General features: G+C 38.1%; 1 protein-coding gene across 2 annotated transcripts in view; it reads left to right on the top strand.

The window, feature by feature from the left end:
- STAG1 (stromal antigen 1) overlaps positions 1-23,825 on the top strand; it is a 195,369-nt gene that overhangs the window by 109,677 nt on the left and 61,867 nt on the right. For both annotated transcript variants that reach the window (XM_054836104.1, XM_054836105.1), the window contains exons 7-10: positions 522-726; positions 3,551-3,702; positions 7,995-8,068; positions 16,731-16,854. In XM_054836104.1, the coding sequence (XP_054692079.1) occupies positions 522-726; positions 3,551-3,702; positions 7,995-8,068; positions 16,731-16,854 (555 nt within the window). The remainder of the gene's footprint in view (positions 1-521; positions 727-3,550; positions 3,703-7,994; positions 8,069-16,730; positions 16,855-23,825) is intronic.

Here is a 23,825-nt window from a genome sequence, read left to right as displayed (position 1 = left end):
GGTAAATTGATAAGATCAAAAAAGGGCAGTATTTACTTTCTGATAAAATCTCAATTGTAAACTTGAGTAAAGTTTATGGGGAGGGGCAGCCAGTTGATTAGAATATTAATATAGAGTTGAAGTGAGGGTGGAGAGTGACACAAGCCTTCAGTCACACAAGCCTTTCTTTAGGTTTTGACCTTAAATACTTTGAAATATTCCTTTCTCGTCCTTTCCCCCACTTCCTGACCCAGGACACAAAGAAAAGAAGTGAGTCTTGATGCATATTTTGGACTATACAGAGCTAATATTGCAAGTCTAGAACAGCTATAATGAAGACTTTGTAAAAGTGGTTTCATGCCTACAAGCTTCTTTGTTTACTGAAGAATAATGTGTTGTTTTATTTGTTAATTCTCTGTTGGCTTGAAGGAAAAAAATAGTGTTTAGCTTAGAAACTTAGACCGTGATGACTACAATAACTTTAAAATAAGTTAAATAGGGAGACTTTTAATGCTTCATATTTTCATTTTCTTGTTCTTCAGGACAGTGGTGATTATCCACTTACCATGCCTGGGCCACAGTGGAAGAAGTTTCGATCCAACTTCTGTGAGTTCATTGGAGTGCTCATTCGACAGTGTCAGTATAGCATCATTTATGATGAATACATGATGGACACAGTGATCTCTCTTCTGACTGGTTTGTCAGATTCCCAGGTCCGGGCTTTCAGGCACACCAGTACATTAGCTGGTAAGTAAGCTAGCACAGAGAAGAGGTTTTTTCAAAGAAGTTGCTGCTATTTAGCCACTTTGAGAATTACACCTAATTTTGATTGAGGTGGAATTTGACCAGCACTGAGAATTCTGGAAAGCTTGATCAAATACAAGTACCATATATGGTATAACTATAATTAAAATACACTTTTTTGTTTGAAAAGAATATGCTGAGGCACTTGGTCTCAGAGATTCGTGTCATAGCCAGGGGCCTCCAGTGAATCCTGTGAATCAAAAGCGGCGTGCTTATATCTTGCGTTTTATTATTAGTTGTTCATTTGTTGTATAGAATGTCTTCATAATTTTTTATGTTAGAGTACAAATTTATTCTAAATAAATGTCAAGAAAATTGTATTATCAAAGAACTTCAGTCCACCGAAAAATAAAATCTGTGCCTTCACTCTTGAGAAGCGTTAGGTTTGGGAGCGCTAGGCCATAGCTGTAGGTCTCACTGTCTTCTACCTCCAGCCACGCTGCACCTTTCAACACAGCTGCCTGCACCTAAGGAAAGCACTAGGTATGTCATTAGATAGAAACAGACTTTTCTAGAGTGTATTTTGTCAGACCTATACAAGATGTCTCCCGTAAGATGGATGAATTGCTCTCTAGGAGTAACTGTTTTTCTCCAATTACAAAGCAATACTTGGGTGGCTGGCGTGGATGTAGGTGTCTAAAGCTGGTTATGTCAGGTGGTTCCTTTCTACTCATCTCATGTGCTGAAATATCGGAAGATTCTTCTCCCTAGATTGTTCACAGATCATGCCAAATATTTAAAGCCTTCATAGGAGACATTTGTCATAATCTGACTATTTCTACTGCCAATTTTTGTTACTGATTTAGTCTTTCCACAATCAGCCTCTTACAATTTTGTTCAGGTTTCCAAGTGTAATACCCAGTGTCCAACATATTCAGTCAGAATGTGTTTAAAAATTAATCTCTTGCTATGAATCCAAGTAAGAGGCAGATTTCCAATGATACTGAAAAACCAACTCCAGACTTGATTGGAGTTTGATTTTAAAACTGAAGACCAAAACCTTCAACTCACAGTGACTGAATTCTTTTGGAAACCTATCCTCTTGCATTCTTCACCTTACTCAGAAACAGGATGGTAAAAACATGAATTATGCAGGCATAAGTTTCCGGGTTTAGAGTTTACATCTACAAATTCAGTATTCAAAGGTGGACACTGAGCTGCAGATAACCTGCTGGAAATCTGCCTGTTATTTAAGCTGAGAGGGAAAGTGTATTCCTTTCCAGCTGATACTGTCTTCAATTCCAGGTGATTTTGATTTGCTGTTTGCTTAGGTTGTGGTTGATTGTTTCATAGGAGAGAGATTACGGAATGAGGTATGCACTCTGGTCTCTTACATTGATTGGTTCATCCTTGTGTGGGACAGATGTTTGGAAAGTATGAGAGGCTTGATTGAAAAGAAAAGAAACGGCACCATACGGTAGAGACATTACCCAAGACCTGCGTTATGTGGAAGAAATAGTTGCCATCATTTGGAATGGATTATGTAGCTAGAAACTTCAAGGAAGGATAAGCAACTGCTAAAGCCAAGTTTCATCACAACTAGCTTCAGTTATTTAAGCCACTGCTGGCCTCTTGCATTAGATATACACGTGTTAGCACTTACATTAGGAATAGGAGGTGCTGAAGATCAGCATTTTCCAGTGATAACACATGCCATTTATTTATTTGTTTGTTTTCACAAGCTTGAGATCTTTCTTTTGATTCTGCAAACTTCCTCCAAGCTAGTTTTTGCACATTTAATTATGTTGCTATCCCGCAGAACAGAGGTCAGTGTGATGCCGTGGAGCTCAGTCTTGATAAAGTTTATGAAAATCTACTTTTAGAATTTCATTTATTCTTGAAGGAGTGTTTTTGAGGTCTTTGCTTTCAGTTTTTCTCCATGCTAGCCAATTTGAATGAGAAATGATTCACTGTAGCAAGAAACTAAAGGCAATAAGTACGCATGGGTGCTTCTAGAGTTGCCAGCTTTGAGCAATAGCAAGATAAAACAGAGTTACCATACGAGTCACTTCACTTCTTCGTTTGTATAGTTGTTTTTCTACCTTGAAGATAATGTTGTATATTTAGCCAGAGAGGATGTGATAGCTTGTTACGTTATTTTGCTGGGTTTTAAGTATTGTAAAATGTGATATGCCATGTAACCACACAGAACATGGGAAAGAACCTTATTAATGTTTTTGTAAAAATAAATTAATACAGAAAAATAGACATGAACCATATTATATCCAGCATGTGAAAATGCTATAAAAGGGTATATAAAGTTCTAATCGCATTTTTATACAACTATACATTTGACTTCAGAACAATGTCAGAGTTACTTTCAGAGAAACTGTGCTGTGGTCCCTTGCAAACTGAGTAATCCTCAGAAGCTATTGGTTAAGAGTTACCCTTAGTATGGAGGCATCTATAACCATACTTTTCAGTAGAGAAATGTGTGTAACTCCACAGTAACTGGCTTCATGGTGTACACTGATCCTGCAGATTCACATGCTTGCTCACTGACCTTATGCATTCAGAACTTGCATAATTTTCTGGAGAAGATGGCAAAGAGCATTGCCTGGAGCTCAATGTGGTATATATACTCTCTTTTCTGATCTTTAAATGAGCCAAGTGACCTGGCTATTGCTTGGGTGGGAAGTGCCTTTCCAGATGGCTGTCAGGGTCAAGTTTGTTATTTTCTGTGAGTATGGATCTGCTGAGGAAATGCTTTTCAGCTCTGATTTGGATTTGAGATAAAAGAGTCATATTCTGTCTTCTGCCTTTGCAGCTATGAAGCTTATGACTGCTCTTGTGAATGTTGCCTTAAACCTGAGCATTCATCAGGATAATACACAGAGGCAGTATGAAGCTGAGAGAAACAAAATGATTGGCAAAAGAGCTAATGAAAGATTGGAGCTGCTGCTTCAGAAAAGAAAAGAGGCAAGTGAAAAGATGAATTTTTTTTCCTGGTTCACGTGCATTCCCTCCAACAGAAAGTCCAGGGTGGTCTGTGACTTGAGTACCATAGAGAGAAACAAGAGATTAGTTCTGCAGTCGTGTTTGTGTGATCCCAAGCATATTACTTGGGCTACATTTTTAAATCTTTTTTGACACTTTCAGTTGAGTTTGTGCTCTGTTCTGCACGCACAGGATAACTTCTATTCTCAGGCTTGTACATGTAACCAGGCAGGAAGAAAATTAGTCTCAAGTTGTAAGTAGTAACTGTTTTGATTATGCAAAAACATTTTGAAAAGAGGATCACATGTAGTTCCTCACCACACTGCCCATTTCTCCCTTTGATCACTGCAATTATTACATAGTGTCTCATTAGTACTTCTTTTTGTAGCTACTTTCAAGAAACACTGGAGTGGGGGCTATAGCACCTGGTCTCAGGGAGAAGAAGCTAGGGGGACATTAAAGTCGCTTTTAGTAAGTACCAGTCTGGCATTAGGTGAGCAAAACCATTAGAAGGTTACTGTAATCATCCCTGAATAAAGTATTATATCCCAGGAAATTCAGTCTTAGAGTTGTACTTAAAAGAAATTTAAAGATGACAAGTAGAAAATGAATACCTATACACCCGAACAGCCATAATCTGTAAAGATGCCATGTAAAACTCAGAAGATTGATTGAAAAATTGAAGTAAATATGACTTAGATTTAAATTTATTACTTTTAATATATTAGTCTTGAATATATTTCCTCCACCACTGTTTTATTCCATGGCAAATTAAGGATGTCTGGGTGCTTTACCTGTGTGCACCTTGGATTCTTTTAGGTATAACTTTGACTCAAAATTACTTGACTTTATAGTCTTTGTCTGGGGATAATTACAATTATGTATTTTTATTTTACCCCTATGATCCGTAACACAATTTTATTTGGCTTTCATAATTCTTAAAAATCATGCATTAAGGTACAAAGAACAATCTCTTCTCCCCAAACTGCAAGAGAAACCTTTTAAATTAAATATTAAATTCAACATCAGACTTAAAGCATTTTAAAAAGCAGAATTTGTTAAAATAGCTGGAGCACAGTTTTTATTCCACATTTGTCGATTGTTGCTTTGAATTTCCAGAGAAGGACAAAGTCACTAATTACACTGATTAACTTGATTTAGTATCTCTGTGCCTATGGACATCCTCTATACTCGTTCCTTCAGCTTTTCTTTTCAAAGTCTTTTGGAGATGCAGCATAGAATGGCTCTGGAGACACTTTGAAGCAACGATGCCCAGGCTAGCACGGGGCTGTGAAACCCTGACAGAAGAATGAGCGTTTGGCAAACCTTAACTTTTCATGTGTGTGTTCATCTCTCTCGTATCACTGTTCATTAAAACTAATCAAAATGTTGCACAGGAGTAGGCCAGAGAGGAGTGGTAGTGATTGAGTATGTCCTCAGATACGTGGAGAGGAACCTAGATTTATTAGGTTTAGATGGCATAATGGCTCTGTGTAAGAATTCCTACCATAATGCAGTATATTTCCCGTGTTTAAATACGCTGAATTTACGATACTATTCTGTGCTGGTGGTTTCTTAGTTGATTCTTTTGATGTAGTACCATCATAATAAACCCTCATAAGCACATACACGGGCATGTGTTTGTCTTCATGAAGTTCTATAGGGACAGTTCACAAGCTAAGTGTGGCAAATTAATCTGAAGTAGAAGAGATGGAACGCTCTGAAGTGTTTCATTCTCATGTCGTCACCTATATACCTAATGTGAGAGCAGTGCGTGAAGGGCTGTTCTCGTCAATGACATTTTTTCAACTAAACTGGATGATTTATGTAACAATCTGCCACAAAATAGAGGAATTTGTAGTTTAGTTGCTGCCATTAGTAATTCAAACTTTGTGTTTGTCATCCATGGCTTTCTGAGCCTCTCAAAATGCTTGCAGAGTCAAGAAGAGAATGTTTCCCGTATTTTTACTTAAATCTAAGGAGGGGTGTGTTAAATCACTTTTTGCATTGGTAGGAGCAGGAATCTCGAGACACAAATGCTCTCTCAAGATGCCTGAAGTTAAGCACTGAAATTCAAGTGCATGGTCTAGAAAAGTTGAAAGTGTAAAAAGCAATTAAAGTTTTGGAGAAAATTCATTTTTTCCAAAGAATTGGTAATGCATTACTGAAACTAAGATACATTTGAGAATTGTATCTTTTAAATGTTAGCACACAGAAGTAAAAAGGATCTCACATGGACTTACTGAATCTCTGATTCTCCTCCTATACCAGCTCTGCCCCAGCACGTGGATCCCTGTGTCAGTTATATAGCTGATAACTTACCAGGCTTATAGCAAGCTGTAAATTCATTGTAGGAAAAGAGGGAGGAAGCTTTCCTGCTGTCCCTTCATCTATGCTGCTCTACTTCTCATTCAAAGAAATGTCAAAGTACACTTCTCCTCAGTATCTTAACCTTCTCATGGCTCAAAGTTCAGTATCTCCTACCTCTTTTCTGTGGAGTGTTTTTATAGTAATGATTCATACCCAGAGTTCTCCGGGAGCTTCCCCTTTTCCTTTCAGGACCTCAGTAGTTTTTTAGAAGGCCTCCTGAAGCTTCTTGGTTCGTTTCCATCTTCATTTTACTCCACAGTCTGTGCTAGGTTGTCTCTAGCCCCATGTTTCTCTGGATATTTGCCTGCCTGTAACCTGTGAAGTCAACCAATGGAGGTGTGAGTAGAAATTCACTCTCCCTTTTGGGTTATGTATTCTTGAACAAGCATTTAGTCTGTGCATATTTGGGTTGAGCTGATGCTGAAAATAGTGTTTCTCCCAGAAACCATGTCGAAATATGCTTGTTTTGTGTACCATCCCTTTGGTATACACAGAGCTGGTGTGCACCCAGCTTTGTACGTAATCCCTTTTACTATGAAATTAATTTCTTTGGCAGATGTTTGACAAATTAGCCGAGAACACTCAATGCCTCAGTTTCCCCGTATGCAAAATGGAGGCAGCATCTCCTTATGTTTTAGGAAACTGGGAGACTTAATTTACTGAATTTTGCAAGCTACTTTAGATCTTATCTGGAAGATAATGTAGAAATATTTATAAACATAGCTTGAAAAACATAAACCCCTAGGTGAAAGTGTTTATGAGCTCATGCTATACAGGAAGTCAAAACAGCTGATGATAATTCTGCCTCTGGCTTTAAGATGTTTTATCTGTTAAGTATACATGTCCATAATTATACAGGTTTTATTATTTTATGCATACATGCACTCTGTACTAGCAAGGCTCTGTTTTGGTTTTCATACTGAAAATGTGGAAAAATTTACATTCATATTTGTTGTGGTATTCTGCTTTGGCGTTAAGAAACACCTTGATGGAAGAACGATGGCTTTGAGTGTAGTAGCAGTCCTGCTCCAAAAGCTGATTGTATAAAATTGATGTCATCTTATTTAACAAAGATGCATTCTAGTGTAAATAAGTCATACTTATGTAGTTTAGTACAAAAAGCTGACAATGTGAGAAAATTTTAGTTGATTCCAAAATGTTTCTTCAGGATGTATTAGCAGATTCATTGACACAAAGTAAGCTTTCCATGATGTGCTCATATTACACAGGAAATATTAAGTTTTTTTAAAAAACACTCTTATTTATAAAAACACACTCGTAACACCTTTTTCGTTTGGGTTTGGTTTGGTTTTCTGCAATCTAAGGCCTGGGACTGTGTGTCAGTTGTGCTCCAATGTTAAGCCCACATGCTCTGATTCTGGAAAGCTTCCTGGTTCAGAAACTCAGTTATCATGGGCGCTGAAGTTAAAGCAACTTACACTCATATTTAAGATTGAGATAATCTTTAAGTACTTAGAGGGTATTACATTTTTCAGAGGAGATTCCTTATGTGTAACCAGCTTCGTTTCTGCAGCTGTCATTCACTCACAATTCTATTTGTTTAGCTATGACTGCAGGACTGCTGAAGTTACTGAACACATAGTCTCTACTTGTCTAAATTTCCGTAGCAAAAAAAAATTATGATGACTTCAAAGGACTAATTTGAAACTAAATTAATTGATGTTTGTAGAGAATGTTAACTTTCTTCCATTAAGGCATTGCATATATATATGTATGTATATGCACACAATATAGGCATGTGCTGGAAAAATAGAAAATGGTGAATCTACTAATACCTTTAAGTGCTCTTCCGTGGTCATCTAATGTTTCCTAATAAGGAATTGTAGAATATCAAATTAGAATAAGCAGTGATCTTTTATTTATTTTTGTTTTGTTTTTTGCAGCTACAAGAAAACCAAGACGAAATTGAAAATATGATGAACTCTATTTTTAAGGGTATTTTTGTTCATAGATACCGGTAAGAAAACGCATGCTACAGTAGGATCTGCTAACAAAGTATAATCATAAGTAATGTCAAAGGCAGTTTCTGTGTTGATTTAAGTGTAACCCCTATTAACTGCACGGTAGAGCCATCCACACAACTTTATTTTAATTGAGTAAAACAGTTTTAAGGAATTGTGGGAGACATGGAATTTGAATCTTTGTCTTTTAAAAAGAAAAGTCATCCGAGGTGGGAGCACAAACATGACATATCTTAAGAATAATCAAATGATCACTGCATATCGTAAGAGGACAGTTTTGGTTGTTGGGTACCTCTAGTCTGCATTTGCTTTTGTATGTCTTAAGTGTAGACAGCAAATGCTGGATATTTCCACTGTATATGCTTTAGCCACAACTTCAACTTTGTTTTAGGCTTTTTCCTCCTTAAATTACATAAGGGCAATCAAAACCCTTAATTCCAGTTAACATGTATTTTTTGTTTGTTAATTGTTTTGGACGTTTGTAGCAAGACCTTTACAAAGTTATTGTGGTGGTAGCACAGTTTTTTGATAGTCACTATGCTATGTCTTGTGAATACAAAATCACAGCAGGTTACGTATATTCATGTGCCTGTGTGAACGTGCACAAGCATGCACTTCTACTTTAGAAGTGCACAAACCAGTAGATTTGAACTGGTGCATGCTATTTTGGACTATAGTTTATCAGAGAGCAGTAGTCTTTTAAAATAGATTTAGGGTTGTTTTGCATCAAAAAATACCTCAAGAGCATCTGCAGCATCTTGGTGAAACCAGCTCTTTAAATGTTAATTGACTTATGGAAGTCAAAAGATAAAATTCAAGGATACTAAACTATGCAGTTAACCTTTCAGATCTAAGTTCTGGTTTAAAACTTTACCATTTATAAAATCTTTTAGACAAATGGCAGGAAACAAGAAAGGGTGTATGAGAAGAGGCTTAGAATGTGAAGAGGAACCCATAGTTCAGGTGGGCAGGGGGATTATTGTAATTACGGAGAAAAGCATGCAGGAAACCTGGAAGGGGCCTGTGCTAAGAAATACGGGAGTGTGAACAGCACAGTGGAGTAGGAGCGTGTCTCTTCCGTACCCAAGCATGATGCTTGAAAGACTTTATAGCAGTACTGGGAGCATCTATCCAAGGAGGTCAGAGGTAACAGCAAAAAGGGGTCTTTTAAGAAGGCAGGGGATCTAAGTATAGTGATTGCTCACAAAAGAACCTCTTTTCCTGTGTGCATATGTCACACTTCTCTCTTTCTTCAGACCTTGTATCCTTATTCTGTCCCCCCACACCAGTGAGACAACTTCATTTGCTATCCATTTGTTTCTTCCCGTATGAGGAAGTCATGGAGGAGGGATGGTAAACAGAGAGGGTCTGAAAGATCAGAGGGGAAATGGAATTGGTCAGTAAGCCTAGAGCGAGATGGCAACAGAAGGATGGGTATACAGTCAATGGGTAAATTAGGATGTTAGCTCAGCGTAGCACTCACACGATTTTGTTAGAAAGCAGCTTCTATGGTGTGTAGGTAATAAATTAAATGCAAAGAGTTTTCCCCTTTTTTCCCCCTTCAGAATTTAGTGTGTTGTATCAAACAAGAAGTTGCTTTAAAATATTTTCCTAGTAGCTCATGCTCTTGTGTGCAGTTGGAGAAATACCTTTTGATGGTCTGCATGCTGTTTCTTTTTCTTTCTTTCTTTTTAAATCCTCCTTTTGTAACCCTGATTTCATTTCATGCCTCCTGCCACCATTAGTAAAGGCCTGATTCTGCTGATATTGCTATAACAAAGGAGAGGCCAAATAAATAAACTCTGCTTATCCATGCCCTGAAGAAAGATGCCCAGGCTGACACTGTTAGACCACTGAAGAATTTGCTGAAATTGGTCAAGGAGTGGTGTGCCCTGAGCAGGGTGGGTGGCACCACTTCTGCCACTGTTTAGAGAGGGTCAGAAGGAGTAAACGCTTCCTAGTCTGCCCCCAAGAGCCACTTTTGTGAGGAATCATCATCTCTCTGGCTTCCATAACTTCTGTGAAGCTCTTAATAGTCTGTTACAACATATATCATATTTGGATATGAGCGATCTGTAGGCAGCAGAGAACATAGATTCAAATTTCTGCAGTCATATATGTGCAAGAGCATAGAGGGGAAAAAAATACCTCTATTAGAAACAGCTAATTGAAGAGAAAACCACGGCCAGGGGGGAGAAAAAAGGAAAGGATTTCAAACTATTATCTGCTTCCATAATGTTTCTTAAGCAGTCCTTCTCTCAAATAGTTCAAATTATTTATAAACTTGACATCATTTTACAGTCCTTAGCCCATGCACCAGTGGTAATGATTTAAAAAGAATGTTATTTTAATTATTCCCAGAGAAGAAATCCCTTTCCATAATATGATTCAGACTCTGCCACAGTGATTCATGCTTAATGACCTTTGTGACTGAAATAGCAAGTCCTTGGTCTAAACGAAAAGCCTCCCCAAACTGTTTCGTTCAGAATGTAGCTGTCTTCCTACTAGTAAGCTAGGCTTGCAGTGAGGTTACATCATCTTTCTGTAGATTGTTCCAATTTATTGGAAGATTTCAATGCTCGCTTCTCACATTAAAAAAAAAAAAGTTTTGCAGAAATAGCTAAACAGTTTCCTAGGTGTACTGTTAGTCTGGTGTTAACAGCAGATTTGGTCAAAAATTTATAAACATGCAGGAGATGTACCAACCTGATTGCATATTTCCATATCTCTTTCCTGAATCACTTTTTCTGACTGTCTTTGTGTTGCTTTGTGACATATTTGGTTGTCTATTATTTTTTTTATCGTCTCTAAAACTGAGAGTTAGCATCAAAAGGGAGACGTAAGAGCAAAGAGTCAAGTTAGTGAGCTTATGTTGGTAAGTATAAAACGAGCGAAGATGACAACTGTGGTAAATAAGACTGCAGGGCCGTGAGGGTAATCAGACTCTGGCACAGATTGTCCACAGAGGCTGTAGAATATCTGTCCTTGGAAATATTCAGAAATTGATTGTACAAGGCATGTGTAGGGGCTTGGATATGGTGATATTCAGAGGTCCTAATCTCAAAATAACCAGGTTTGTGTCTGTATGAGTCTAATACTTTTGGTATGTTGAAATGAGATACTATATACTGGTAGGTGAGGGATCTTAAAAGTAACCCTTCTTTTTTTTTTTTTTTTTTTTTTTTTTATCCTGAAGTTAAGCTGAAAATTACTTGCAGGATATGTGTGTATTAAAAAAAAAAAGGGGGGGGGGAGGGGGAGGCCTGTTTCTTCCTTTCAGTTGTATCTGCATATCAGAGATTACTTTGAGATTATTGCCACATAACTTCTCAGATACAACAAGTATTTACAAAATGCCCATCGCTCTCAAAAGTTATCTGAGATTTTGTTGTTGCTACTTCCCTGCTCTTGATTTAGCAATGTGGGTCTGGACACATTTCCCATTCAGAGGGTTGGATTCCTACTTCATAATATCTTTTTGTTTTGAATGCTGAAAGAGCTTTTCCTCCAGCCATGAATGTCCAGCAAAACAGAACTATTACAGTTTAAACTTCTGGCAGACCTGAATGGTGATCCTCAGACTGATGGTCATGATGATTTTGTGAATTTGTGCAATGCAGTGAGCCTATCCTGAGGTATTATTTTGGCCATACTGATAATTAAGGTAAAACTTGCCAAATGCAAATGACATCTTTACAGAGAAGATGCTTCTGCCTCCTTCCAAGGTACTCCTTTCCCTCCTACTGAGTAAACAGGATGATGGTGACAAGTTGCATGCGAGTTCCACTCTAGGAAACAAGTGTGTTGCATGAAAACAAGGGAGAGGGGACATTAGATGGAAGTCTGGTGAGGAAGCAGGTAAGATACTGAGGGGAGCAAAAACCAGTCAGCACAGGGAAATGAAAATCCAAACAAAACCATAGAAAAATCCTTTTCCCTCCCCCTAAATGTATTATCCTAAGGAGGTGAAACATATATCTTAGGTGGCAAGAAAAAGCATTACGTTTTTATGTATGTTGAAAAAACAGATGGAAATTACCGAGACCATTTGTCGCTTACGGGCATAAAAAAAGAGAAAGGCAAAAAGTTGCATCTTTGTGTTTGAATGAGTTTTACCTTAATATTGAGTTTAAAAACACACACTGCTCCCTTTCCTCCAAAGCCATATATCATATTTCATATAAGCAAAGGTGTTAGTATGGTAAGTCTTTGAGAAACACTGGTTTTAGAGATAGGTAGAGCTACATCTTGAAATTCAAGTCATACCTTCAAACAATAAAGTCCTTGGTCTGGCAAGAATGTTGGATAATCAGCTTAGTAACACATTATTGAAACAGCTATTTAAGTAGCACTCTGTGTAGAATTACTTGGAAATGGGAGTGCTGCTTACCAGCCCCTCCTGGGAGTGGGGTATGCAGTGAAGAATCACCAGAATTTTTCTAAGTGAGCTCTACGTGCTTAGATTCTTACCCTTCTTCCCTTATGGGGTCCTAATTCAGCTCCAGAGATGAGAGAGTTGTAGAAAGAAGTAGAAAAGACATTTTCTCCAATCCTCTTTATAACTAAATCTTCAAAATGTTTAGAAACAGTCAAGCAGCCCAAGAGACAGGCATAGTTTGGTCCAATTGGCAATTGTATATTACTGTAGAGCTGCACCATTTCATGTCCCTTGACTGGGAATTTGAGATTCCATCTCAAAGAACACCAGAGGCAGGTGAATGACCCTCATTTCTGTCTTTGTTGGAAAGTTTTCTCATAGATTAACTCTTATTCCAACCCACTGACTGAAACTTACCTTTTTTTTTCCTGCTCATATCCAGTTTGCATGTTGAGTAATACCATGTTCTTCTGAAGGTTAGCTATAATTCTCTCTGTCCTAAGATCAAGATGTGAGAATCAACAACTCCAATAGTTATATTAGCCAAGCAAACATGGAATAATAGTGTAGTCAGGCATCCTGTAGGAGCTTCCAAGAAGTCTTGAAGTAGTTAATGCTCTGCTAGTCATCTCCATCTTCTGCACTGGTGTTTTCCCTCAATGCTGGTAATGCTTTAAGGACTTAAGCATCCGTTTCAGTGCAGATCAGCCAGGTTAGCTTAAATTGCGTTTTGGTCTCGATTAGTCTAAATGAGTTTGTGATCAAATGGACTGAGAGAGTCCAGGAGTTGCAACTGGCGACCGCTCCAGCAAGACATACCAGTCTCCACCTGACACATCCCAGTTTTCTATTAGAGACTCTATGTTTCTGGGTCCTAAATACTTTTGGCCTTAATCGAAATACTTGAGTGTAATTTAGCATGAAATATATGCTAAAGTGGCACTTTTGATAATTGTTTCCCCTGAAACAATCAACTAGTAAAACAATACTGACACTGTTTGCTGTGGTTTGTCCTGAGTTTTATGGGCCTGCATTGTCAACCCAAAATTTTAAAAGGAACAAGTGAATTTCTTACCTGATCTTCTGTTGTCAAATCTCTTTACAAAGTTGCATCATGGCAGGGGGTCTCTTTATTAAGAGTAGGAGTATAGGTTGTGAATTTTACTGCAAATAGTTCACTGTTTTCCATTCATCACATAGAAATTACTTTGCAGCTTGTGCTGAAAAGAATGTTAAATATATTTTATGTTTAATCTATTTTTATTTATAGATGCAGCATTAGTTTTGGTTTCTGTACTGTACTAGATTCTGTCCCTTTCTAGAAGCATTTGGCAAGTAATACGAACTTACATCACTAGTTTATAATTATGATAATGAATAATGCACAAATTACTCCAAAAGTACTTGTAATGCTGCTATGATTAGTATTAGTGTCATCCACAAATAGTGTATATTTAAAAAAATTCTTAGTGACTTTGAGAAGAAGTTAAAATATATTTAAGTGTGTAAAAAATTATAAGAAAAGAATTATAGTTTAATAACAAGCAATTGATCACAGGTATAAAGGCTCTTTGGCTGTATCGTGTTTGATATAGCACATATGGGCATGGAATCTGTATTAGTGATTCCTGCAAGAAGACAAACTATTATTATTGGTAATAAAGTTACCTGGAAGATGGTGGTGGAGTGGGAAATTGGTGTGTCTCAAATTCTCCTGCCTCTCCAGCAACCTGAGTCTGTTTGCTAGTCAGTCTCAGCCTTATGCATGATTCTTTCCCATTTTCAATTATACTGAAGATTTTATTATACTAAATCTTGTAATTAGTTGAATAGCTTTATTTTTCTTTCTTTTTTTTTTTAAATTAAATATAAATAGGAGCTTGGAGTGAGTGTTTGTGCATAGTTCCTAGGGATCCCTGAGAAGCTTTTGAATCTAGAATCAATTTTTCACTGTTTGCCTAGGGAAGCTTGAATGCATTCTTACAGAAAAGATATATTTTCCTGATTTTTGGCTGGCTGTGCTGCATGGTTAAATAGCTGTTGACACTTGGGTTCTTTCTGAGGTTGCCATTAAATCCTTCCAAAATGCTTCACAGTTAGTAAATTTATAAGGTGGTGAAATAACCTACTTGGAAGCAAGGAGTCAGGCTGTCATCCCCTTGTGGAAATGTCTTCGTGGCTGCTTTGTGTTGCTGCATATGTAGTGCCTCTTTTTTTCCTTAATTCTTACTTACCAGTCTTTTAGATTGTTCTTTAAGTCTTGCATTCTGATTCCTTCCACCTATATTTTGTTTTAGAAATAGTTTAAAAATAATTCCATGAAAGAGAATTGCTAATCTAGTTTAGTGTGAAGTAATATATGGTTAGACACTATAGATGAGAATATGTTCATAGCTTTAATTAAAACTTGTCTTCATTGTGGCTGCATTCCCCATAATAAATGCAGTTTTTATAGTGCAAACTCTTGAATGTAATATTTTAGCACATTCATCCTTATAGTATCTAATATCCCCAGTAGGAACGGTTTATTTAATGCCCTACTCTGCTTGTCTACATCATGGATCAACAATTACCTTGGTTTTGAGGTTGTAGAGTCTTCAGGGAGTTTGACAGACCAGTTTTAATGATTCTGTTTGGAAATCGATAGAATCAGTGTGTTTCATGTAGGCAAATAGAGACAGTGATAGTGGCTTGATGGAGTTCCAACAAATTTCCCCCTCACATTCATACGTTAGCTTTAAATGCATGTTTTATGCTGTTACATCAGTACAGTTTCCTTCTTATAATTTGAAATTGAATGAGAAAAACAGAGACTTGACTGTAGAAGTGTCACATCTAGTCACGTATGATACTGCAATTGATTGTCGTGTTCATGTAGCAACTGTGGTTTTCAGCTTGGTGTCTGGAAGATCATATACAGTAGAATGGCACCTATTGAGGTGGACCAGTTTGAAGGTTGGAAGTACATTGGCAGTTACAGACTGTGGAGTAATCACAGTTTTGTTATGCTATTTTGTGTGTGTGAACTTGTACAGTAAGTACCTTGAACATAAGATTGAGTGCATTTTATTCATATTTTGTAAAATTGAAGACTTTGGGAAAAATGTGGCTTCCCTTATTTTGCCATTATTCTCTTGCTTGAAGCCTGAAATGTTAAATTTTTTTTTTTCATAGATTAGATTTCATTTTTGGGCTCTGTTGGTGCTGTTTTAGAATTAAATTGATGTTTTTTACTTTGCCAAAATTTTTTTTTATAAAAATACAGAACAAGAGTCTCAATTATAAGCAAGACCAGTGTTTGCAAAGCACCAGACATTCCCTTCCTCTGTACAGTGGCTCTTTATGTTCCTCTTGTATTACAGCTGAAATTTCGAACTGTGAAGCAGTGCCAGCTGGAGTGGCACAAGCGATTTCTCATAGTAACAGATGTCTCGGAGATGAAATTACTAAAGGGCCAGATGGCCCCAATCCCTTTTCCCGTTGTTTAGCCGTCGTTCATTATTAGTAAATATGCCATGCTCTATGTCAGTCAAGCAGGAAAGTGCCAATCAGATTGAAATCATTTCCATCCCTGATCTCTTTAGATGATCTCTCCAGACAGTTTCCTGCTGCCCCTCCTCAATAAGCAGCTGATAATTTTGCCTGAGATATGTCTTTGCCTCTTCCATCACTTGCAACAGTCAGAATGTAGAAAAAAAAGACAAGAAAACTGGAAGAAACCAGTGTTGAAATGTAAACATTCTCCTGGGTTTTGTATAGGGGCTTTCATGCGGTGCATGAAACAAGATCTGTTTACGTACTAAGTTCCATTCTGCCCCTCTGGCAGGCTCCTTTGGTTAAACCAAGTAACTTTTTCCACCTTGCAATTGTTCTACACCTCTAGCTGGAAGAGTCAAGGCTGCTAAGCAAATGTCAGCGACGATGTTTCAGAAATGATTTGTCTAGAGGAGGTTTGTAGCTTGGATTCATAATTCAGTTTGAAAAGACGGAGGTAAAAGATGGAGTAACAGACTAAGACGCAAACTAGGGTGAGAATTTGAGATAATGGAAATATCATATCTGAATGTAGAAATATTGAAATTATTGGATAGTTCAGTGAGTTCAGGGACATAAAGGAACAGAAGATCACTGAGACAGCAGTGAGAACAGTGACAGGCCCCAGTAGTGAAGTCCATCAAAAGTAAAAGCAAAATATTACAGCTAGGGCAGTGAGAATGAGAAGTAAATGGTGTGTGTCTCTAATCTGGTTAATACTTTTCCTTTTCTTTTTTCCTTATTAGTGATGCTATTGCTGAGATTAGAGCTGTCTGTATTGAAGAAATTGGTGTCTGGATGAAAATGTACAGTGATGCCTTCCTGAATGATAGTTATTTAAAATATGTTGGCTGGACACTACATGACAGGGTAAGTATTGTGTATTACTGTACATAGCAGAGTGTACTGTAGGTTGCTGGTATTACACTACCCAAGACGTGTTTAGTATACCATCTTTGATTTGTAAAGAGATTGTTCTTGTTTTTTCTTGCCTGGTATTTATCTTTCAGGCAGCTTATTTCAAGCTATTCACTTAAATTAGGATACAGTAGTCCCAAACTGCATGCTTGCTTCATCTGCTTTTTGTGTTTTCGATCTCCGTTAGAATATCTTAATAGAAATGTTTCCATGGTGCTTCTCTTCTGATTACAAGAGCAGAAGTCTCCTCAGGTCACCCCTGAGAACCTTTGTGTCTGAAGCAGAATGAAAAAGAGATTTCTAGATGTGTCTTCCATTTACATTGCCCAATAGTGAGAGAAAACATCTCTGGGTCCCCAACAGACGTTGCTGGCTCCACAACCAGTGGAATTCTTATCAATTCATTTTCCCTTGAAGAATCTCTTCAAGGTTCTCTTTAAATTTTTCTTCAAAAAATTGTTGAAACACCAGGTGGAATCAAAAAGATTTATATCCAGAGGCTCTTTCCCATCTCACCACAGTTCTTCGTACTGATGCTGCATGCTTCTGCTGGGTGGCAACAGGCCTAAGTACCTCTCAGTTCCTGCAGCAGGAGAACGCTAATAGAACAGGACTTTGCACTTCTGACTGTACGGGGTGTTTGTACACCAGGCTGCAACTGGGACTAGCTGTCCTCCCACTCTCCCCAAAACTACTAGAAACACTTGTTTTACTGTAAATTCTTTCCTTATCCAAAAAAACAGATGAGACCTACCTATATTGTTGAAATACTCATTAAACTCCAGCATCCTGATTCAGACTATTCTTTTTCTCTAGGAGCACTGCTGGAAAAAATTAAAAGTTTGCAAGTTCATTCTGATGACTTGCATAACTGGTAGATAAGAGCTGATTCTTTAAAAACATGATTTCTTCGATAACTTCTGACAGCATATTAACATTGAAGATATGACTCAGTCGCTTTTTTGCTGAAGTCTGAACAAGATCAGTTAGAAAGATGTTAGCTTTCACTAAGGAAAGAAGTTAGCTGCTGCTGGTTCTTTTGCTTTAGCTATAGCTGACAAGGATCTGCATCTTACCTTGATCTGGACCAGCAATTTACTTGTTAAGAGTATCCTGTATGCTTAGAGACTAGATAGGTGATATCTTTCCTCTCTAAACCTGTAGTTCTCAAACTTTTACTTTACAAACTTTCCCCAAACTTTTACATTACATCTCATTGTTACAAAACTTGATTAGGAGGAAGATCCTGCTTACTGCTACGATCAGCCGTGACCACTGTTTACTCTAGAGACACTACACTTCCTATCGTTAAAGCTTGGACATGGAAACATGGCCATCACCATGCTTTGAGGGGCAGAGCTGCTGCTCCATCTGTGTACCTCATTTTTAGCATCGATGTGCCTCACTAGTAGGCATGCTTGAGGAGATGGAGATCAGTGCTTCAGCTTACCAATTCAGTGGGGAGGTCAGCTGAGGGTGGGAGGATTAGGATTTTAGGTGTATTGGAGGGCTTTTAATTAAAAAGAAATTATCCCTTGAATAATTGCAGTGGATTTTTTGGAGCACATTCTAATCCTAGCAGAGCATTTCCACAAAGTAGCACTTCCAACCAGAGAGCCGAATCTCGTAGCATTGCACTTCGCAGCTTTCAGTCCCCTTCTAATATCTGTGAAGTCCAGCCATTTCTCACATAACTCCCTTTAACCATCTGTGAAATGCAGCCATTCCTCACAGCACTGTCTGTGACTGGTGTCAGCTTCTCACACCATTATCTGTCACATCCAGCAATTTCTCGTGTCGTGTCCAATATTTTCTCACATCCTCTTCAGTTACCTTAACCTCAGGCCAGAGTCTAGTCATCTGCCTGCAGCCTTAACATACATTTTTACCTCAGCTTTTTTAAAATTAATATGTTCTTTCATATCAGACAAATTTTAAATTACAGTTTTATGGTAAAAAAAAAAAAAGGTTTTCCATCTGGACCAGACACAGAAGAATTCTATCAGGCTACTCTCCTGTCTCCGCTTGCTTTGTAATATTTATCATTGCTGGCCTCAGAAGTGCCTTGGGGTTCTCAGTCTTTAAATCATTAGCTAATCTGTTTAATATCCTGATGTACATGATATGTGGTATTTTTTATTGATGTAGCGTATGTTTAATGTATAGAGTGAGAGAGATTGTAAGAGCAGAGGAAGAGGCAGGTGAGCAATGTGTCAAAGGATGAAAAGGGAGAGAATGGAGAGAAAGACACATTTGGGGAGGCACAGAAAGGAGGAAGGAAGTACAATGGGAAGAATATATTGAATAAAGATGGAATAAGAGCCAATTAAAAATGCAAACCCTCCAAAAGTACAAGATCCCATAACAGCGTGGTTTTCATTGGAACTACCTGAAAAACTTGCCGGCCGGTACCCAAGTTTCTTGATTTTGCTTTGCTTTGATCAGGAGATAATTTTTGCTATGATCGGTACTTAAAATATTGAAAAAATGAAGGCTGAGGCAATAGTCATAAGGTATTTCCATTTCATATGAACAGAAGTCACCCCAAAATGGTTAACTTCTCTGGAAGCTTGCTACTACAAAAAAGAGAGGAGGCAGCAGTACAAGAGATTCATGAGCAGTTTCATATTCTACTTCAGAAGACAAACAAAGTAAACCACAGGGAAGCCACAGTTCTTACACTTCTTTGTAGTAACTCCAGTGTAGTCTTTCAGAGGTAGGATACAGAAGTTTAGTTCTCTACTTCGGGAAATCTGTATATTTTGTATGTTAATCCTGCCTCTTCCCCAGATTTCAGATGAATGTCTATAGGGCTTTTTGGTTTTTTCTGTAGATTACTTTCTCATTTGAATGTGGGTTTCTAGTTCTGCCTTTCTCTCCTTTCAAGCATCTTTCTCATTCCCGTGGATCTGGGAGCATAAATTAAAAATATCTAAAACTATAATTGCATTTGCATTTACTTAGAAAATGGCAAGGTTTTCCTTTCAGATACATTCTGTCTGTCTGTAAAGCATAGATGTGACTACACAATTTATAAACTAAATTTAATTGCATTAAAAAACCCCTCTTAAAAAAAGAAGTGTGAAATCAGACTGTCCAGTCTTAATTCTCACCTGCCTCATTGATGCATGCAACTGTTTTGAAACCTTAATTGTGTCTAGATACCTAGACAATCATGGTTCTTAAACCAGTTCCTAACACATAAGAAAATGCCTTTTCCTTCTTTGCATGCCTCTATTTATTGTCTGTTTCTGTGCAAGGAGTGAACCCAGGTCCTCTGGAACAGATGGTGTTTGAATACTTCATCGTGATGGCATCCTAACTTAAAAGGATGAAAAAATACAATTTGTTTTTGTTAAGATTATATAGAAACTGAAATTGTAGTTTTTCTGAACTTCTGAATGTTTATATAATTTCCTTGGTTTTTTGAAAGCTTGAGAAAATTAAAAAAAAAAATCTCAGATGATACACAGTATCTTCATAAATGGTATTGAGTGGGCCTGCGCAGAGAGAACACAACTGCTTGCTCCTGCCAGGAGTACTCCTGCCGTAGGTACTAACGTGCTGCAGGACATTTTCATCTGTTTCTCTCTGGCAGTACAACTATTTCTGTCTTTAGGCAGCAGATTACTTCAAAACACGCCACCCTAGAGCATCAAAATGTAACACAGTATATCACGGTCATCCCATAAACTGTGGGATTGAAGATACCCAGTAATTTAGGTCGTTTTTCTACACAAGAGAAAAAACACCAAACAGTGCAGTCTGCAGAAATATGGTAGGGCAAAGAGCTGAGTAAATTAATTATCTATTATTAAAACCTGATAAATTTAAAAAAAAAAAACAAACCAGAATACCCTTAGCCACCAAAAAAGAATTGGAGAAATCCAAAAGAAGAAACATGAAGTGTGAAGAGAGAAATGGCTTTGCTGCCTCTCTTGGTCACCCACCTTCTTAAAAAAAAAATACGTAAAACACTGTTTCTGCGAGCTCAAAAACTCACCATCTCTGTGTGATCTAAGCCTTCGTCTGGAGTGTGAGCTGACACGTAGCAGTGCCACTTAACTTACCATTTCTGGAGCTGTGCTGTCCCTGAACGTTAAGAGAAGTCTGGTTCTCGCTGGGAGGTCGCAAACTAATACTCACAAGTATTAACTGTATGGAACATTAATAAGAATCTACGTTGGCTCGATGCCAGGCTGCAGATCGCTGTGAGACTTACACAAGAGTTACAGATTGCTGGTTTGAGTCCATCAGGATGGATTCTTTCCCACAGGTCTGCCATATTAAAGAGAATTGTGAGTAGAGCATGACTCTCCCAGACAAACGTAGACTACCCCACACTGCTGGCATATGAAGGGTGTATATTTTTTCTGCTTCATTAGCAGCGGTAACAATTTTTTTGCTCAAAACTCACAAGTGTCTGGAGGATTATGTCAACAGAAATAGGGAAAATATGACAAATGTTTGTCATTTAACAGTGTTGATAAACATTTGATGTTTTTGTTTTCGGTTCTAATTTCAAAGTGTAAATAAAAGTATTAACAATTAAGTATTAATGCAAAGCATTTCTCATATTCAGGAAAAGGAACTTTATGTAATAAAAATATAGAAACAATCATCTTAAAATGCTTTGAGAGAAGGGGAATTACGGGAATAGTTAGACTGGAGAAAGAGGTATGCATAGAACTGATGACAGTATGGATGAATTCAGGATTCAGCAATAATCAAGTGTCACAATTTTAAATTGGACAGAACCCTAAGTTCTAAAATATATTTCTCTGGAAGATGAAACTCAGGAGAATGAAAAGTCTTAGTTGTTAGAATGCTGATAAAGCAAATAGGTTGTCCATTATTTACTTAGAAACTGGTGAGGTTTTCCTTCCAGATACGTTCTTTCTGTCTGTAAACCATACATGTAACTACACAAAAATGGCTGGAAAGCGATGCTCATTTTCTTTAACAGAATTAAAGCTATTGCATGGTTGCAAATATTTGCTGCCTTAGGTTGACTCATACTCACTATGAACTTCAGCTCAGAATTGCAAAAACTCTGGCTAAAATCTAGCCTGGGAAATATTTTTGCTTATTCCTTTCCTGTTGAAAGCAGAGTTCACTGTATATCTGCAGTGTTTCTCAGAGACAGTCATATTTTCTAAAAAACCCTCTAGTGTTGGTTTTTCCACAGCTTTCTGTAGCAGTTTGAGTACTTAACTATGTTTGCCACTAAAAAGTTCTTCCTCACATAAGTTTGTGTTGTCATTTAAATTTATTATTTCTTTTCCTACCCACCGTGCACGTAAAAAATGACAATTACTTTTTTCCTCTTTCTTCAAAAACTATTTTTTGTTGTGCTACAAATATATTTACAGCCAGTTTTTTTCTTTACCTCTTGCGTCCATTCCATACTGTGCCCAGGCCTTTTTTAATTTTATCTTCCTTTCAGTTTTTGTATTCCTCTTGCGTTTGACCTCCTAATTAATCCATTAGTTAAATAAGTTCCTCTCTTAGTTAAGTAAGTCTCTTCCTGTCCTTGCTCTGCATCACAGTGTTTGCAGCTTTTACCCTGGCATAAGTTCTTTAGGAGTTACCCTAACTTGAGCATTCCTACCCGCTTACTTCCTCGCTAGATAGGACATTTCTGCTGTGTTTCTTTCCCCAAGAAGTGTTTGGGGTGTTCAAAGCTTACGTTACTTGCATGACTCTCATAGTTACTCAAGAAACATCTCGTGTCTGGCATGTTGGTGGTCTGTGGGACACTTCCACTCCTCCATTCTGGACTTCAGTGTGGTGTATCAAGGCACACCTTCACTTCTCCCTTTCTTAGGTTCTTTCCAGGTCGTTGCTGTTCATGCTTCCCTGTGGGTTCCTGTCACTAATCTCCGCCGACTATTTTAAAACCTTCTTAACAGGATTAACAGGCTGATGTGCAGGGGCTCTTCCCTCTCCAGAGAGATGAATTCCATCCTTGACCAACAGTTTAAAAACCAGCCTTTTTTGCTGTCAGAGAAAGTCCTCCTGCTATCATTTGTCTGCCAAGAAAGGCAGTCATTTCCAGGGATTGTCTCTGTGTCTCCTGAGCCTTTGCTCTCGGCCAGAGGGAGCACAACCTTTCTCTCTTCCTCACCTGCTCATGCAGTCATTTGTCTTCTGCCTCAGATCTGGTGAGCGGCAGGAGGATAGTAGCCTGGTTCAGTACGCTTTTGTTAGCATCTGGCTTCAGCCTCCTGGCAAGCCATCTGGGTACCAGATGTTCACAGGTGGGCTTCCTACCTGCCTTGCTTGATTTGCTCACTTAAGATGTATAGAGACTGTCAGTGCCAGGCCTGAACTTAACTCTGGGAGCATTGATCCAGGGTGCTCAGTGAATTCCACAAGGGCTTTGGACTCCCCGGGGAGTCCAAGAGTTACCTGCACAGGTCTCAAGTCTTGTTGCAGTTGGCACTGAGTTCTTTTTCTGTACCTAACCAATTTAGAGTTTTGCATTTTGGGACTACAGCACTGGCTGAATAACAAGCCATCTGCTCACAGGCAGGACAGTCTTCAGTGGGGTTGTAACTAAACCTGCTGCCTCAGCGTTGCTCTGTGGTTTGCATCATGTGCCAGAACTGATACTGATACTCTGTGGCTAAATAAGCTAAGGCTGTCAGAGGCTTACGTCCTCTTGTGATGATGAGTGATGTCTCCAGAGATCCTGGCCATTCTGAATGCCACACAGCAGAGGAAACACCATTTCTGGTACTGTAACACAGGTACCATTAAAGGAAGAATGACAAGCAGTGTTTCTCTGTGCTTTTTTAGCAGTTGATCGCATCCATATAAAATTTTTCTTCCAGAAGGTTCTTTTGTACCTTGAAAGACCTTATGATAGATCCTTTAAACATAACTTAACATCTCATTGACTTTCTGTGCAATGGTAGTCA

Source organism: Grus americana, chromosome 9 (genome assembly GCF_028858705.1).
Source record: "Grus americana isolate bGruAme1 chromosome 9, bGruAme1.mat, whole genome shotgun sequence".
Taxonomy (NCBI): Eukaryota; Metazoa; Chordata; class Aves; order Gruiformes; family Gruidae; genus Grus; species Grus americana.
The sequence above is the reverse complement of the archived record's forward strand: the minus strand, read 5'-3'. Positions and strand labels throughout refer to the sequence as shown.